Source organism: Rhinolophus ferrumequinum, chromosome 16 (genome assembly GCF_004115265.2).
Source record: "Rhinolophus ferrumequinum isolate MPI-CBG mRhiFer1 chromosome 16, mRhiFer1_v1.p, whole genome shotgun sequence".
Classification (NCBI taxonomy): domain Eukaryota; kingdom Metazoa; phylum Chordata; class Mammalia; order Chiroptera; family Rhinolophidae; genus Rhinolophus; species Rhinolophus ferrumequinum.
Genome location: NC_046299.1, coordinates 5078664 through 5095465, shown reverse-complemented (window position 1 = coordinate 5095465; position 16802 = coordinate 5078664). Strand labels below are relative to the sequence as shown.

At 43.2% G+C, this 16802-nt stretch overlaps 1 protein-coding gene across 1 annotated transcript in view; it reads right to left on the bottom strand.

Annotated features, from left to right (window-relative positions):
• ADAM12 (ADAM metallopeptidase domain 12) overlaps positions 1–16802 on the bottom strand; it is a 323861-nt gene that overhangs the window by 126824 nt on the left and 180235 nt on the right. The window contains exon 4 of the mRNA XM_033131268.1: positions 2703–2781. Within this exon, the coding sequence (XP_032987159.1) occupies positions 2703–2781 (79 nt within the window). The remainder of the gene's footprint in view (positions 1–2702; positions 2782–16802) is intronic.

Sequence of the window (16802 nt, the reverse complement as noted above, 5' to 3'; positions counted from 1 at the left end):
TCTAAGCAGATAATCTGTTTTTACTTTGCCAGATTTAATCCATTTACATACAATGAGATTAACATGTTGATTCATTTTTATCTCATCATTTTGTTTTAGACCAGGGTGCCAAAAAATATATACACATGACTTGTATTCATCTTTTGTTATCAGTATATATTGAGTATTACAATTTCAGTAGTTTTTTTCCTTTCTTAAAATGTGCATTCATTTTTTTGGCACCCTCTGTATTTATTCTACTTCTTTTTTTATTCTTTCCTTCTTCCTTGCCATCTACTGGGTTGAAAAACTATTTTCAAAACCTCTATTACTTGGGATTATACATTCTGTTTTTCTATTCTTTTGATGGTTATTCTTAAGTTTGCAAGATACATATTTATCAAAATGTAAAGTTAATCAGCATCTCTATTATTCTCTAATACAATACAAACTCTTAAACTGTTTTAAATCTATTTGCTCATCTTGTTTTAAAACATCCAGATTGAGTTTTTATTGTTGTAATTATTATTTTAAATAGCTTATTTAGATTTATTCATATACAATTATTTTGCTTCCTATTGCCTCTGACATTTTACTCTTGTATCTTTTGTTCAATTTCCTTCTTTCTGAGATATTTTTTGGTACGTTAGTAGTTTTTCTTTGGTAGAATCTAAGAGTAGTAAATTCTCTTGTTTTTGTATGAAAATGTATTTCATTCTTATTTTTGTAAAGTAATTTGAGTATAGAATTGAGGTTGGCAATAATTTTCCCTCAGCTCTCTGAAGTCTTAACTCCATGGTTGCTAGTGAGAAGTCTGCTGCCGGTTCAGTTGTCATTTTGTACAAATCTGTCTTTCCTCTCAGGTGGTTTTAAGATTTCCTGTTTGGTTCTGCAGGTTCACTATAAGCCATCCTGGAGTGGGTTGATTTTTATTCTTCCTCTTTGGGACTTAAGTCTTTCTCACGTGTTTAAACATGGCTTCTTTCCTATTTGTTCCTTGTATTTTCACTCTGAAATTTCTATTTGGCTTATTCTGTACTCTTTAAAATATTTATTTTTTCTTTGATTTTTCTATGACCTTATATTCCTTAGGGGTGAGAATTCTCATTTCACTTGTTCACCAATACGTACTCGTTTACAGTGGCTTTCCTTATTGTGTGGTTTGTAATTTTGATTTAGGGCTCGTCTTTAATATCTTTCCTTCCTTCCTTCCTTCCTTTCTTCTTTCCTTCCTTCCTTCCTTCCTTCCCTCCCTCCCCTCTCTCCCTCCTTCCTTCCTTCCTTTCTTGGCATGGGCATCTTATATAACCTGGGCTGTACCCATGGGACCCAGGGTTGCTGATTTGGGCCGAGGCTTGAGGTCAATATATTGATGGAATTATACTCCTACACAGGTATTCGAAATCTGGACACCAGCCCATTCTATTACAAACACACTCTTGTGAGGCTAGCTGGGGTTTCAATTTCTCTATTTGGTATGAAATCTTTCATCAGTACAGGACACCTGGAGACAATCCTCTCGGCTGCCCCTTCTTTACACGGAGTTTTTCTCGTCTCCTTTTCACACAGAAAGCAGGTCTCTGAGGGCCACCTTCTGTGGGTTTCTCAATCTGAGATGTCCGCTTCTCTTGTTCCAAACCCTGAGCACCAGGTCCTCTCTCTGGGCCCTGAAAAGCTCTTTGGGGTCCCATGACCCCAACTCACCAACCTATTGCTCTGGCCTTACATCTCCTCTTTGTTTCTTCCTCCTGGGGATTTCTCTGACTCTTTCAAGCTTGACCAGGTATTAACAATAATTTTTAAATGCTTCTGTTTTATCCAGGATTTCTATGTGCTTTCTTTCAGGCTGAAGAGCTATATTTTCTCATTCCACCATATTGCTGGAAGTCAGAAGGTACTAAGTGTCAATGCCACGTGCCAAACACGTGCTAAAGAAACAAGAGCTGACATAATGCAGAGAAGGGGCCATCACTGAGGACAATAATGGCTACTTGACAACACTGTAAATATAGAGGCTTCCTCTAAGCCTATTCTTTTTAGAACAAATACCCACAGTTCCTTAAAACAAGTAACCTTCTTAGTCATCACAAGGCAGTGCTTCTCCTTGAATCCCCCCATTCATATGTGGAGCAGAGTATGCACTAAGCATTTCTTTAAAAGCAACAAATAAAATTAGCATCTTGTCCAAGACACATATGAAACTTCAAATAACATAAAAATTGACTGAGAGGTGATAAATGTCATATTAAGTAATAACCATGATATAGAATCACATCAACCTGGTGGGTACGTTTATAATAGGTTAAGCAGAGTCAGTTTTCCTTTGACTTCTTTAAGATGCTTCCACGTTTAATGCAGCCAAGTTCAGCCCAGGGTGACTGCTTCCCAAGCCATCTCTAACTTTGGCCAGGGTTTCTAGAAAGGATTTGCCCAACTGAGCATCCCAGAGGCCTTAGAAGGTGGTTTCAAGGTCAGCCTGCAATAAAGCCGTATCTCCAAGGACTGTCCCAGCACACACCGGCCAAGGCCAACTTTTCCTGGATCATCAATGGAAGGCCCAGACACAGCAATGGAAGGCCTAGACACTAAGTGACATGCAAGGTCTTCTTGGAACCTAAGTGAAAGACCTGAGCATGTGAGTTTGCTTAGGATCAAACAGCTACAGGGTTGAAGCACAGACGTGAGAGCAGAGCATCATGGTGGGCCAAACACGCAGGACTTACCGTGTAATTTCGAGTGAGGGACACATCAGTGCCATCCTGCAGATAATGGGTTTCTGTGAAACCGCTAGCAATGAGACCTCTGTGGGGGGAAAAACATAAAAAGCTGAGTGTAGAATTGCATTGATATGTCACTTGTGAATATCTAGACCGCCTGGCAGCCAGGGTCTGACCCTCCCTGTTATTTTACAGATGACCCAATTTTACTGAGGCTCCCAGAGGACCTTCCCCCTGTGCAGGTCATCCTGGGAGAGTGAGAAGGAGGTTCCAGCAGGTGAGGGTCAGAGATGAGCACTTTGAATAACCCCCGCAGTACAGGTAGAGGCCTCCTTCCCACTCTCCCACCTCACTCCTCCAACACACACAGGCGAGTGCACGCACTAGCACGGCATGCTGGAACACGCACGCACACTCTTCTACGAACAGTACGTGCAGGCTTCTGAGCGGGGAGCATCACCCGCCTGGGAATCACAGGGCCCTGCTGCCTAGAATCAATGGCTAAGCCACCTACGGGGAAATAATCCTGGGTTCACAATATGGCCCCTGCTGATTCTCCTGCTGGTGAGAGAACCAGCCATCGATATTAAAATATCAAAGAAGAGCTTAGAACAACACTGAAATGTTAAAAGCAGTGATTTTGGACACATTGAAATATTGAATTTCTAAGATGAATTGAAAGAGGAGAAAAACCCCTATTTATCCTACCTAAAATGATATGCAATCTACTACACCTCCATTAATGAGAGCAGAGCATGGGTTTATTTAGGTTTTAAACTGTCCTGCAATTTCTTCTGTAATATGCAGTATTTTATCCCTTTCAACATAACCACGAGTATTTCTTGTGCACCTACTATGTGCTAGGAGCTGTACTGGCTGCTGGGGGTACAAAGATAAATAAGGACACTGCAGCCTGGTGGGTGACAGAGGAAAGATAATCCAGTGTTGGGAGGGCTGTCATACGTGTAGGAACAGAGTCTTACTGGATGGATGGATGGATGGATGGATGGATGGATGGATGCACAGCAGGTGGAGTGCAGCAGAAGGGGAAGGTTTTACATAGGAGTTTGCAGATAGAGTAGGAGTCTGCCAGGCAAAGGAGAGATGGGTGGAGAAGGGAATTCCAGGCAGAGGAATATTCCTGGCCGCAGGGCCAGGCCACCTGAGAGTCTGGAATCTGATGAACCAGGTTAGTGGGAGTCAGAAGGGCCCTACACGGAGCCTGGATTATAACCGTCTGGGCAATAAGAAGTCAGAGCTGTTTTAAGTCCTGGGCTTACAGCATAGTGATGATACTGTCTACCCTCCCTTGCCCGCACAGAATGTGCTTTACACTGGTTGGTTCTGTTGGGGTCACTGCACTCCCAGTCCAGAGGTGAATGTGGACCCAAGCTAACCCTACAACATGCTCTGAGCGGGGCTTCTCGGGCAAAGGTCTTTCCCCACGGGGCTTCCTTCAGCCTGGCCCTTGCTTTGGGAGCACAGCCCCACTCGGCTGTGACAAAGGACAGAAAGGGGAGGTTTGCTAGGTGACCCAGGGCCCCACATTGCCTCTCCCCTTCCTCAACAAACCCCTCTCTTTTGCTTTAGCTGGCTCAAGTTGGGTTTTGCCACCTGAGTCCTGATACCTACGGAAAGAAAGGACTAGACGTGGGAATGCTGCATACGTAACAGATTAGAAAGACTTTCCTCAGCATCAGGTTTCTTTAGACTCTCTCCCAGTCCAGAACTGAGTAATCTCCCTGTTTTACATGGATTTCAGTATATGTAGGATACGCCTGGTTTACATCAGTTAGACCCCTGCAGCAGGCCCGAGGTGTGTTCTACTCAACAACGAGTGTTTGAGAATATGCCAAAAACATAAACCAGACAATCCTTCACACTCTCCGACAAAGGCGCACGGCTTCTCCTGCACCCCTCACTTTTTAGTCCGCTCAGGATTACAGACCATGCGGAGAAGGTTAACACCCTGGCGACTTTCGGTCTTCAGTCCCCATCTTCTAAGCATCCCTCTCCAGAATGGCCACAGGGCCCCATGGACCCGCTCATGGCCGGGGCACCACAGCCCTGCTGGGGTGTCAGGAGCAGAGGAAGGGAAAGCAGGCAGGGCAGGCAGGGAGGCCCCTGAGACCCGAGACCGGGAGTCTGGAGAAGGAGGTGGTGGTTGGCCTCTACACGGCAGAGGCTCCAGGAAGGCGTGTGAGGCTGGCGACCTTGACCGGGGCAGCTACAGGGGTCGGCCGAGGAGACAGAGCTAGGGAAGTTAAACAAATCTCTCCAGAGGGTGGTTCCGAAGGGAAGAAGAAAAATGGGATGTGAAGTCAAGGGCTGGGACGTGAGGGGAGTGGGTCGTCTAAAAGGACAGGTTGGAAGAATGGGGACAGAGAGGGGACGGGGACAAAGCTGCCAAGGAGCAGTTGGAAGGATGCACAGAACACAGGAGACAGAGAGCCAGGAGGCAGGACCCATAATGGCCTCAGTCGTCGTGTTGCAGGAGGGGACTTGGTCACCTTTAAGGTGACAGAGGAGAAAAGGAAAAACATAAAATAATTCTAACTATATTATTATTACTTATATTATTTACAATTCAAGAATATTTTTATTATTTTACTAGTCTCATATATTAGTGAACTTTAGTAATTCTGGTCTTAACAATGCTGGATCCTTATTTTGAACAAACAAGGCATATGAACACCTAATACTAAGAGGAATAAAGCATGTAGGAATTTATAGAAAGAACAAAGTGACATAATTTTAAGGCTTTCTAATGGAAAGCTATTTAGATGGATGTCCTAGGAGGTGACTTGCTCCATGTGTGAGAGATGGAAAACCCGCCAGGAAAGCTGGGAATTGGAGATGAGCATTTGGTGGACACCAGTCAGCAAACTTGTGGACAAGAAGAATTTTGGGGGTTCAACAGCAGTAAAATTAGTTATAAGGTTTTACAATGTGACTTGTTACAGTAACACAAAGACCCATGAATATTTGTGCCTTAAAAAAACTATTACTTTTCATTGTCATCCCAAGGTCACTTAAACAGAAATACAATCACCATCATACTTTGAGCTCTAGAGAGTTTTTAAGTACTATTGTGTGTTTCCTTTCATTGAAAGAAACGGTGACTTCTGAGTACAGCCTGCACATGTCCCCCTACTGCTAAGACACTGATGACGTGCTCCTTTGTGAGCTTTTTCAGAGTCTGGAAAAGAAAAGTTGACTTACAGCTCAGATGCAGTGATACCTCGAGTGTGCATTGTATCTTCTCGAATGGAGAGGAGGGAGGGCAGTTGGTGAGAATGGATGTCAGGCTCTCCTGTCATCAGCGCCAGCCCTGTGAGCTCAGAGAAGCCTCAGGCTGACACAGGGCACCGGGATAAGAGGCAGAGGAAAGCCAGCTGGCTCGCACAGGCTTTCCAACACTCAATCCCACGGGTGTGTCTGTGCTTCCGGTGAGGGCTCTGTGCTGCACACAGTGGGGACAGAACCCACCCTACTCTCTGCTCCGATTTCCTCTCCATGCCAGACGGTCCCCCTCCCATTTCCCTCAGGGTGTGAAGAGTGCAAGGGTGTGACAGAGCTGTCCAGGTCCCACTTTGGCGTCACGCCACTCCCTCCTGAAATCCCTGAATGCATTCCCACTGGACTTGGAACAAAATCCCAACACACCCCACTGTCTCCCAGCTTACGAACTCATCCTCCCCAAACATGGCGCCTACTTTCTCTGTGGCACACTCTATCCCAGCCAACACTGCCTCTGGCTCATTCTAGAACATTCCATCCTCTATCTCACTTAGGGCCTTTGCATTTGTTATGCCCTGTGCCTCGAACATTCTCCACATGGCTCTTCATGTGACTGGCTCCTTTTCATCCTTCAGGTATTAGTTTAAACGTCTTTGCAGTGGGGACTTGTCCTATCACCTTATCTAAAGTAGCCTCCGTCACCACCATTCCCCACATCATGGAACCCTTTTGGTTTCTTACTTTGTTTATTCATCTTTTACTTATTTGTCTCTATCCGCCTCAAGAATAGAAGCCACAGGAGGGCTCTTTGCTTATCACTGTGGTCCCACCCCCAGTCTAGGGACTTATAAGCCCTTTCTATGTATCTCATTTAATTCTGATAGTATCTAGTATCCAGCTCTGTGGGTTAGCTACTACTTCTTACCCAATTTAAACCAGGAAACCGAGACACAGGGAGGTTAACTGATCCCCCCAAGGTCACACTGTAGATGGCATCACCTGGTGGTTTTACTTCAGAACTTGCACTATTCACCACTCTATGCAGTGAACTTTACAAGCTGGTCAAAAGGCATTTACTGAGTGCCTGCTGCAGACACTATGTTCTGCAGACATAGGTGTTCAGTGTAATAATAAATGGATGCTTTGATGGATGATGGGTGGATGGAGAAGGGGAGGACTGAATGTGAGGAGAACACTGCAGGCACATTCTCTTTTTGTCTAGGTCTCTTCTCTCCCAATCGCAAATAACGCATGTCTCATCTCCTTCTTAGGTACCATGACGTGCCGAGGAGTCATGGATGAAACTGAGAAGGTGCTCAGTCAAGGCTTTCTAAGATGTTTGTCTAATTTTAAAGGGGTGGGATGTCAAAGATCCCTTGAGAAAACTAAGAGGCAGGTGGACAATGGTCATATTGGAAATGTGACAGCAATGGACCCAGGCTTTACATTTCCCCCAGGAGAAAATCCAATTAGATGGATTCTCTACTTCAGCAAATGGAAAGAGAAGGTAAACACATAATTTCATGAGAACATTCTTTTTCTCTGCTTATTAGATTTGCTGATCTAACAAGGAATTCTATTCCTCTCTACACCAGAAAATAAAATGCCAGGAGTTCATTTGGCTGTTTTCCATTTGTTTTGCTGTGACAAGAGACACTTCAATATTCTTGCATTTAGCCAACAGTTATTGTGCTGGGCATTAGGGATACGATATCCCAAGAGCTTACCACCTGGTGAAGGACAGACCCAAAGAGTGATTAGAGCTCCATGACAGAGATACACCCAAAGCATTGTAAAAATTCAAGGAAAGGCTTCTAATCCAGACAGATAGAGTCATTACGTTCTTAAAAGTATGGAAGGCATAGAAACATCATATTAATGGGGGACAAGCCAGGGGATGTGAAACTATGTAAAGTTCCAAGTTGCTGGGATATAAACTTTAACGTAGGGAGACGCGATGCTCGGACAGGCAGGCTGGGGAAAAATCCCACAGATTTCCAAGCGTCACTGACTTTATCCCGTGCAATGCAGAGCCATTAGATACAGCAGTAACCTGAGCAGGTACAAACTTTAGAGCTGAATGCCACTCTGACAGCCACGCAGATGAGACTTTGAGGGGGAAGAGACACGCAGGCAGCAGGAAGGTTCATTAGGAAGCTGGTATGAGTCCAAACAAAGGGCCTGACCAGGACACGAGCCTTCAGGGTGGGAAACTGGGGGAGAGGACAGAATTCGGAACCTCCATTGTCAAGCAAGACGGGTAATTCATTAAGGAGTGAGAGGAGACAATGAGCTGAGTCTTGGCCACGTTGAGTGAGAGATGCCGGAGACATCCTCTTGGAACTGTTTAGTAAGCAGTTGACTCTACGAGTGTAAGATTTTGGGAGTGGCTTAGAGTGAAGGCAGAGATGGAGACACTCGACAGCATACACTTTCTTTATGGGAGAACAAGTAGAATCACGTCCTTTCTGGCAGAATATTGTACTTTCTGATTTTAAGGTCTTTGGGTATATATGGCTGGAAACGATCATTTAGAATTTACATGAACACAATATTGTGCAGATAATGTTCTCCTTATAACATTTCTTACATTTCTAAAATGATTTGAGTATTGAAATAAAAAAAAAAAATCCTCAAATTGCCTTTTTAGAGCAATATTGAACTTAGCCTACTCTAAACTTACCATTACATAATTTAGTTATACAATTTGAATGAGAGAGACTTCATCAAAATGACATATTTTATTCCCCAAAGCATAGAAGAGCAGAAAGAAAAATATACTCATTTGTACCTCCGGGAGTCCTTTATCCTCCCACCCCTGTGGTGAGTTAACATTTCTCCTGTTTTCTACCAGGATTCTGTTACAGGACTTTCTCTCTTCTACCTTCTCTCTTGTTGACTTGTCTTCTCCCACGTGGGGCTGTCTAAGGACAGAACAAAATCCCTAAGCCTAGCACACAGGAAGTGCTTAGTGACTACACGGGTGACAAACACAGAATCATGAATATAGAAAAGCAACCCAATTTGGAGAGACTGTGTTCCACCTAATTGGATCAATTAAAAATAAAAATCATGTGGTTCAACATTGCTGTCACCAATCACGCTGGGGGCATGGGATGGGGATCGTCACATTCACTTTCTCATCCTTTCAAGAATTCCAAACGCTGTCAGGTCATCTAGACCAACCCTGACAACCTGTCACCAATTTTGGAACTACTTAAATCAGGGAAACAGGGAAAAGAAAGCTAAGAGATTGGCATCAATTCCTTAGAATACGAAAAAACTCTGACATGCCAACGTTTTCCTATTATTTCTTTGGAGATTGTACATCATATGGTCTGAGGGTTTGATTATTCTGTGCAGCACATTCATGCTAAGGCATCACAAGACAGCTCTTGTTTGTCAGTCACACTAGCAGGGACTATGCATAGTCTTTGCAATGAAATCACACATGTGCTATAGGCTTCAGCGAGCTCCCTAGTAAAACCCATTTGGTATTCAAAGGACCCAACCCAGCCGTTTTCTGCTGAAAATGTACTTCAGCACAAGTTATTAGCCTACGAAGTACCAAATCATTCATATACAAATTTGGCTGATGATTTTCTCTTACGAGAATTTGGAAATGCAGCTACTAATGCATCTTTATGAGGAATAAACGGCCTGGAGCTTCAACAAAACACAGCACACAATAACAACCATAATTACAAATCATGATCAGGATTTTCCTAGTTCCTAAAATGAACATCCTTTTAAAAATGATCTATCCCTCAACCAGAGCAAAACAAATATAGAGAAAAGATCGGGAGGAAAACCAGTAGTTCTCAGACTGGGCTCTTCATACACCAAGAGATCTCTATTTTTCAGTGAAAACTCTAGACTGGTTGGAATCGTGGGACTCTTAAAATTGCCATCATTGGCTCTTCTAGTCTATTTTACGGAGAGATCAGACAACTGAACAATTCTCTATAAAGATCACACACTGAGGTATGAAATAAGATGAGGGGATGAAAAATAAGAAAAAGAATAGAGATCTGGTATTTGCTACATCACAGCTTGGCTTGAACTTCATTGAGAACTTGGATTTTGTAAGTATTTATGCTTTTTGTTTTCCTTGTGGGGAAAGTCACCCTGGGAAATAACTTACGCTCTGGCTTCTTGATTTGGGGAGTGGAAGCAAAGTACCAGCTCCATGACCTTCCCTGTCTTGTCACCTCCCCCAGCACTGCCATCTCTGTCCAACTCCTGCTATTGTCTTGCTATTGTCTGCTTAGTGTGTCAGGCCCTGGGACACCTACTTTTCAAGGGCACTTTATTTTACTTTTCTAATTGGGGAACAGTGTGTCTCTCTAAGACACATCAGCTCCACGTCCAGTCGCCATTCTCAGTCTAGTCGTGGAAGGTGCAGCTCAGCTCCAAGTCAAGTCATTGTTTTCAATCTAGTTGTGGAGGGCGCAGCTCACTGGCCCATGTGGGAATCGAACCGGGTCACCAGGAGCCCTGCGCTCTAACCACTGAGCGAACCGGCCACCCCGGCACTTTCTTAACTTATCTTGCCAGAGACCTTGTGGTTATCACCTGCCTGATTAGGCAGATGAGACACTAAGAGAAGTTAAGTGATTTGTCCAAAGCAACACAGCTGAGCCGCTGGAGACTGAACTTGGCTCTACTTGGCTCCAAAGTCAGCCTCATCCTAACCACTGGTCAATACTGCCATGCCAGGAAGAAATGTGAGCACATGGTTTCAGAAAGTCTGAAAAAGCAGCAGCAGCAAATCATATGCCATTTTTTTTTCTGAAATAATTTTTTTCCACAAGCAAAATGGAGCTTATGTTGTTTCTCTTAGCATTCAATTTGATTTAGCTACAAAATTCAAATTATTTTTGGTTATAATTTCAGCATTTTGGGATCCTAACTATTTAGAACTGTACATCTGTAAGAACAATGGTGCATTTACACTCGATTTCCTTTTGTTATTCTCCATTTGCTAAAATACTCCAAATGATCAAAACAACTTATCTTTTTTTCCTGGAATAAAAAAAAAGTTCCCTTTCCCCAGCTCTTTCTCATTTAGTTTCACAAACGATAATAAATAAAACTGTTGATACAGCATTTTGGAAACTGTAGGGGACAATTAAGTTTCCTGCAAAATAATTTCTTAATATGCTGCTTCCATTTTAAGTCAAAAATACACAGAATTTTGGACAAAGCATGTGGCATCTACACTAAAGTCTCTTATTACTGTCATTTGGGACTATTCAGATAACCCTATCCATTCACAAAATAAACAGATTACATGTGCCATGACTGAAAGTTGTAGGCTCGGTGGAGATCTATTTAAGAAGAAGAGCAGGGCTGAGTTGCCAATTGCACTTTGTTCCAGCTGAAACATAAAAGCAGGTGAGAAATGATGGGTTCCTGCTTTTGCAGCTCCACAGCTGTCTTTCTACACAGGCCTACAGCTTTGGGCCCCTTTCTTCCCCTTTTAATGACCATCTGTAGTGTGAGAGTCTTTTGAACGTGGGATTATAACTGTTCTAGGCTGTTCTTGATATGACATGACTGTCTTCACAGTATGGGATTTATCAAGTTGCATCAACACAATTTTTAGAACAACAGGGCTGTAAAACATAGGGGAAAAGTTGAAAACCCAATAAATGATTATTTCCGAAGGCAAATAAAGCCCCACACCCACTTCTCTTAAAAAGGATTGCAAGAATAGGCTTTATACGCTAGCTTACATTGCCCTCTTCACATGCTTCTGCCAACGCAGGTACAACAGCCATTTCTTTTAAGCTTCAGAAGCTTCCTTCTTCCTTTTGAAAAATAAGAGTTGACTATGAGAGTAGCAGCAGTAGCTAGCATTCGCTTGAGCTCTTACTAATCAAAAGCACTTTATATGCATTATTTTATTTAACTTTTGCAACCACCCTAGTCGGTAGGTGCCTGTTTTGAGAGGAGAAACCTAGGCTCAGAGGGGGTAAGTGGCTTGTGTAGGGTCACACAGCTGGTACTGTGTGGACAGTTCCACTGCAGAGTCCAAGCTCTTACTGCTACACTTATATGACGTCTGCTTTCCCTTAGTCTTAATGTCTGCTTTTCCTGCTCATCTCTCTTTAAACGGACACTATATTAAATAGGTCAACACCTGACTGTGAAAACAATTAGAAAGATATTGTAGTTCGGGTCACGTGAGTCTGTCCATTTCCCATTTACTACCATGGGTTCAAAACGGAAAGGAGAATGATTCAGGGGTCTGGTTACCTCTAGAAGAATAATCACCTAACGTGTGTTCCTTTTATGTGTATCGGTGTAGGAAAGGCAGACACGATTCCGCACACAAAGGTGTGTGAAAAATTTAGTAGCGCAAGTGAATGAAAAATCAAGCCCATTTATTTTTATTCATCCTGCCGAACATTCACGGAAAATATCAAGTGGACTAGATACCAGAAGCAAAGTCAACGTTGATTCACGTTCTAACTGCCATCTTGCCTTATATTCAAAGTGCAACGTAGGAGCAGCAGCTCACTAAGCGCCCCCTGTGGTCTGTGATGTGACAGACCACCTTATTACTAGCAGTTTCTTAAATCTTTACATAACACTGTGAGATTGGCATTACGTCCATTTTACGGGTACAGAAACTGAAGCTTAGAGGGGTTAAGAAATGTGTCCGAGGTCACAGAGCTACCAAGTGGCAAAAAACTGAGGCTGTTTGATGCGGACATACTTTCCATTTGGACATACTTGGCCAAAGTCGTTGGCCATTACTTGTACATGCAAAAACATGCCTCCCTTTTCCCCTGTCCAGATTTCTTGGTTGATTATTTTAAGAAATGCATTCACCTGACTGACTAACTGAATATCATGCACAAAGGGGCTACAGAGAGGAAGTGCCTCCTCCACTGAGCTAAGTGCCACGAGGGTTGGGGCCGATCTTCCTTACTCACTGTGGTGGCCCCGCCCCTTAGCCAGATCCTGGTTCCCAAAAGGCTGTCAGGCAGTATCTGCAGAGCCCTTGGGCTGATATATTTTCAGAGAAGAAGACAAATCCACATCTCTGACAGCAGTGTAGCAACAGCGGTTGAGAGCAAATCTGGACCTCACTGTACTGGAGTTTCTTCATCTAAAATGATGATAACAGTACCCACCTCATAGGTTCTTGTGAAGATAACACATGTTAAACATTTATAAACAACGCCTGACCCAGTTACGTGCTCAGTAAATGTAAGCAATTACTATTAGCAGTAAACTTGTCAGCCTCCATCCGTCTCACCCCGCATCTCTGGTCCAAATCATCATTTCTCTCACCCCACCTTCTGTGACAGCCTCCACATCAGTCTCCTGTTTGCACTCTTATTCCATTCCAATCCATTTTTCACACGACAGCTGGAGTGTCAAGTTTTTAAAACAAAAATCAGATCATGTTACTCCTCCACCTTAAATCCTACTCTGCTCCTTACAGAACCCAGAATAAAATTCAAATTCAATAGCATGGCCTGGCGCCTGCCTCTCTCTACGTGTCCAGCTGACCTCACTTGGGCTCCATGCCCTCCATCCTTCCTGTCTTGGTCTGGAACATTCTTCCCTCTTTCTGTGCCTGGCCAGCTCATAGTAACCCTCACCTGAAATGCCATTTTTTGGAGCAGGCCCCCCTGCCTGCCGCTTTCTACATCTACTTCTCCTTTGTAACCCCTCTTGCAGGATCCTGCACCGTTCAGGTAGCACTCATCACCTTTGATTGCTTATTGGCTCCGTGACTTGACGTATGCACCATTAGGGTAGGGGCCTCACCTGTGATCCCCGCTGCATCGTCAGCCCTTAGATGCAGGCCTGGAACTTAGCAGGTACTCAATAAACGTTTTTTGAAGGAAGGCATGGAATAATCAAGAATAAGAAAAACACATCAAAGGCACTCAGAGACAATATCGAGCCATTATTCATTTGCAGCTGCTCTTTTAGGTACGACAAGGAATGTCTTTTTATCCCCCCAAAACAAAAACCAATACCAACACACATACACACACACTAGACCCGACAGATAAAGGATCCTCTGACTGTGAAAGCTTCCACAGCCTAGAACAGAGCTGGCCTTTTATTCCTACTGTGGAGCAAACAGTGTACGTAAAACATAGCCCTTTAAAGAGCATTTTCTCCATTTCTTGCATTAAAATAGTCCAGTCGGATTATCTGGAACCACTATATCGAAACACCTTTTTAGTTTTGGACACACGGCTTTAAACCTGGAAACTAAAACAGCTCTGGCGTGTGTGTGCCTTCCCTCACCCCGGCTGCTATTCCAGAGGCACCTTCCCCAGGGTCCGAAGCTGGGGGTCCGTCAAGACCACAGGTCCGATGTCCCCGTAAGCAGTTTCACAGAAAGCTGGATGCAGTTCAGCCCGTTTGCCTCACCAACACTGCTTGATGAAAACCTTTTATTAATTGGTACGCTGAGGCAAAAGAGGGGATTTTTTTTTTTTTTTTTTTTTTTGGCCTCAGCCTCAGCCAGCTAGCCCGCCAGCTCCCAGGCAGACTTGCAGACTGGCCAGCTGGGCTCTCTTAAAAATTGACCTTCATTGAACTAAACACAGAATATGTGTTAGATCAAATCTGTTCCTTTCTGCTCGCTCAAAACCAGTTCTGCCCTGCAAATTTCCATACCATCACTGCCATGAGATAGGTGCCAGGAGTGACCTAGGGCAGGAAAAAGACCCTGACTTTCTCAAGTTTTCTAGAACAGCCACTGACCCTCTTGCCGATGCTACCAAGTGATGTGCCTGGGTTTCAAAATGGGCAGCTTTTTCCTTTTTATTTATTTATTTTTGTTGTTTTTTGTTTGTTTGTTTGTTTTTGTTTTTTGGGTTTTTTTTTAAGCTTTTTCCTTTTTAAAAAGGGACTACCTGCTGTGCAGAGTGCGGTGACAGCACTCCCTCTTTCCCAGGACGGGCTGCCTTGGTCTGCTCGTACTCCTGAGGCTGAGTCAGGGAGATCCCCCAAAAGCCACGGATTCCGGCCAGCACCAAGCGGGCACCCACCTCTCTGTATGAGAGATCCGTTTAAAATGTATGTACCTCTGGGACAATGAGGGTTGTCAAATGTAACTGTAAAACTGTAAAATGAAACTGTGCATCCCATCTGAATTCTAGTTGCTGTGTTTTTCACAGGAAGTATTCTCCTGTTTCCTTTTTTTTTTTTTTTAAATAAAAGAAACCACAAGAAGAAGTACTTGTAATGCCCGAGGTGACTATTTCTGTTTCCCAGTAACTATTCTCTTGATGCTTAGTTGGCTTACTACCTGATCACTGACTGGACTTTTTTGTATGTGCATGTGTCTGGAAGGTTTTTGCATTTCAACCTCATGCTACTGAGACCCTCAGAGACGAAGAAACACAAAACAGACGCCATGAAAATGGGCCCCTGATGGATCTCTCTTCAGGCTCAGGGCCATACCAGTGACGTTCCCACCGCTGGGCCATTGAACTGCTCGCCTCCTCCATGCAGACTCTCCACGGGTAAATGAACTCTTCACGGTATCTTCATGTCTTACCTCACAAAACAGTTTGGCTAATTCTAACAGCTAATTGTCTACCAGCACTTAAGTAGTTTACTTGGAATGGTGATTGAGACTATTGTATGTTACTTTCATTATTCTTAGACTCGGACAATATGAACTACCCTGTTGATTTAGTTAAATAATGGAATATATGACAAAATGGGACCCTAGGTCATGAAAGCCAGAGATCTTTAAAGAGCATCATGGTCTCAAACTATAAACTTGGTTAAGAACACGACGGAGGGGATTCATTGGTTCATCCTGGACTGAAGCAAGAATCTGTGACTTTTGTTTTTTTTTTTTTGGTGGGAATAAGTTTTTTTTTTTTTTTTTTTTTTTTTGTTTTTTTTTTTTTTTTTTTTTTAGTAGTAGAATCTGTGACATTTAGGAAATCTTCAGAGCTCATCTGCTGTCCAGGAACCTTGTCTTCCTTACTCGGAGGGCATTTTAACAAGGCCACTGGCATTACAGCAATGACAGCTCTTACAGCACCAGGCTGACAGGTAGAGCCTTTTCCTTCCAGATGGGACTTCTCTGCTGCCAAGTCTCCCAGCTGTGCTGGGTACACAGGAAAGATGGATACCTACTTGCCACGCTTGGCCCCAAACATTACTTCACTGCCCTGGACAAACTTTGGCCAGAAAAAAGGACGAACATGCTTCCAATATTTCTGGCTTCCCAGCCACGGATCTGTTTCTCAGATGACAATATTGTGGTTTCTTTAAAAAACAAAAGAAAAGGAAAACAGAAGAATACTTCCTCTAAAGAACCCAGCAACCAGAATTCAGATGGGATTTACAGTTTCATTTTCACACAACAATCTTGCACGCAAAGTTGGGAATTGGGATTACATCATGTGTGCTACTAAACTCAGATTCTAAAAACATGCTCCAGAAAGGAGTTCTTCATTAAAAGCTGAAACCTTTCCATGCGTCTGGGGGAAAAAAATAGCAAAATATGTTGAGTAGGAGGAAGGTACCACTTAATGATTAAAAAATGTAATTTACAATGATCTGCCTCAGTAATCTCTCCTAATAGTTTCATGAAAAGAAAATACTATAATTACCTACAAACTTATTGAATTAATCAACACTTCTCGGGGGTCAGGAAACAATTATGTGTTCTGTATGTTAGAAGACTGAGGAAATGGATCGAACTAGAAGATGGATAAAATGTCAAGTTAATGCTCTTTATTTCCCCGATTGGGTGGACATTTCCAAAATTAAACAATCACATGTCGACTCTCTGAGGATCTGACCATTGTTTGGCCGAGGGCACATGAATCTGGACCAGTCCTAGGAAATTATTATTAATTTTAC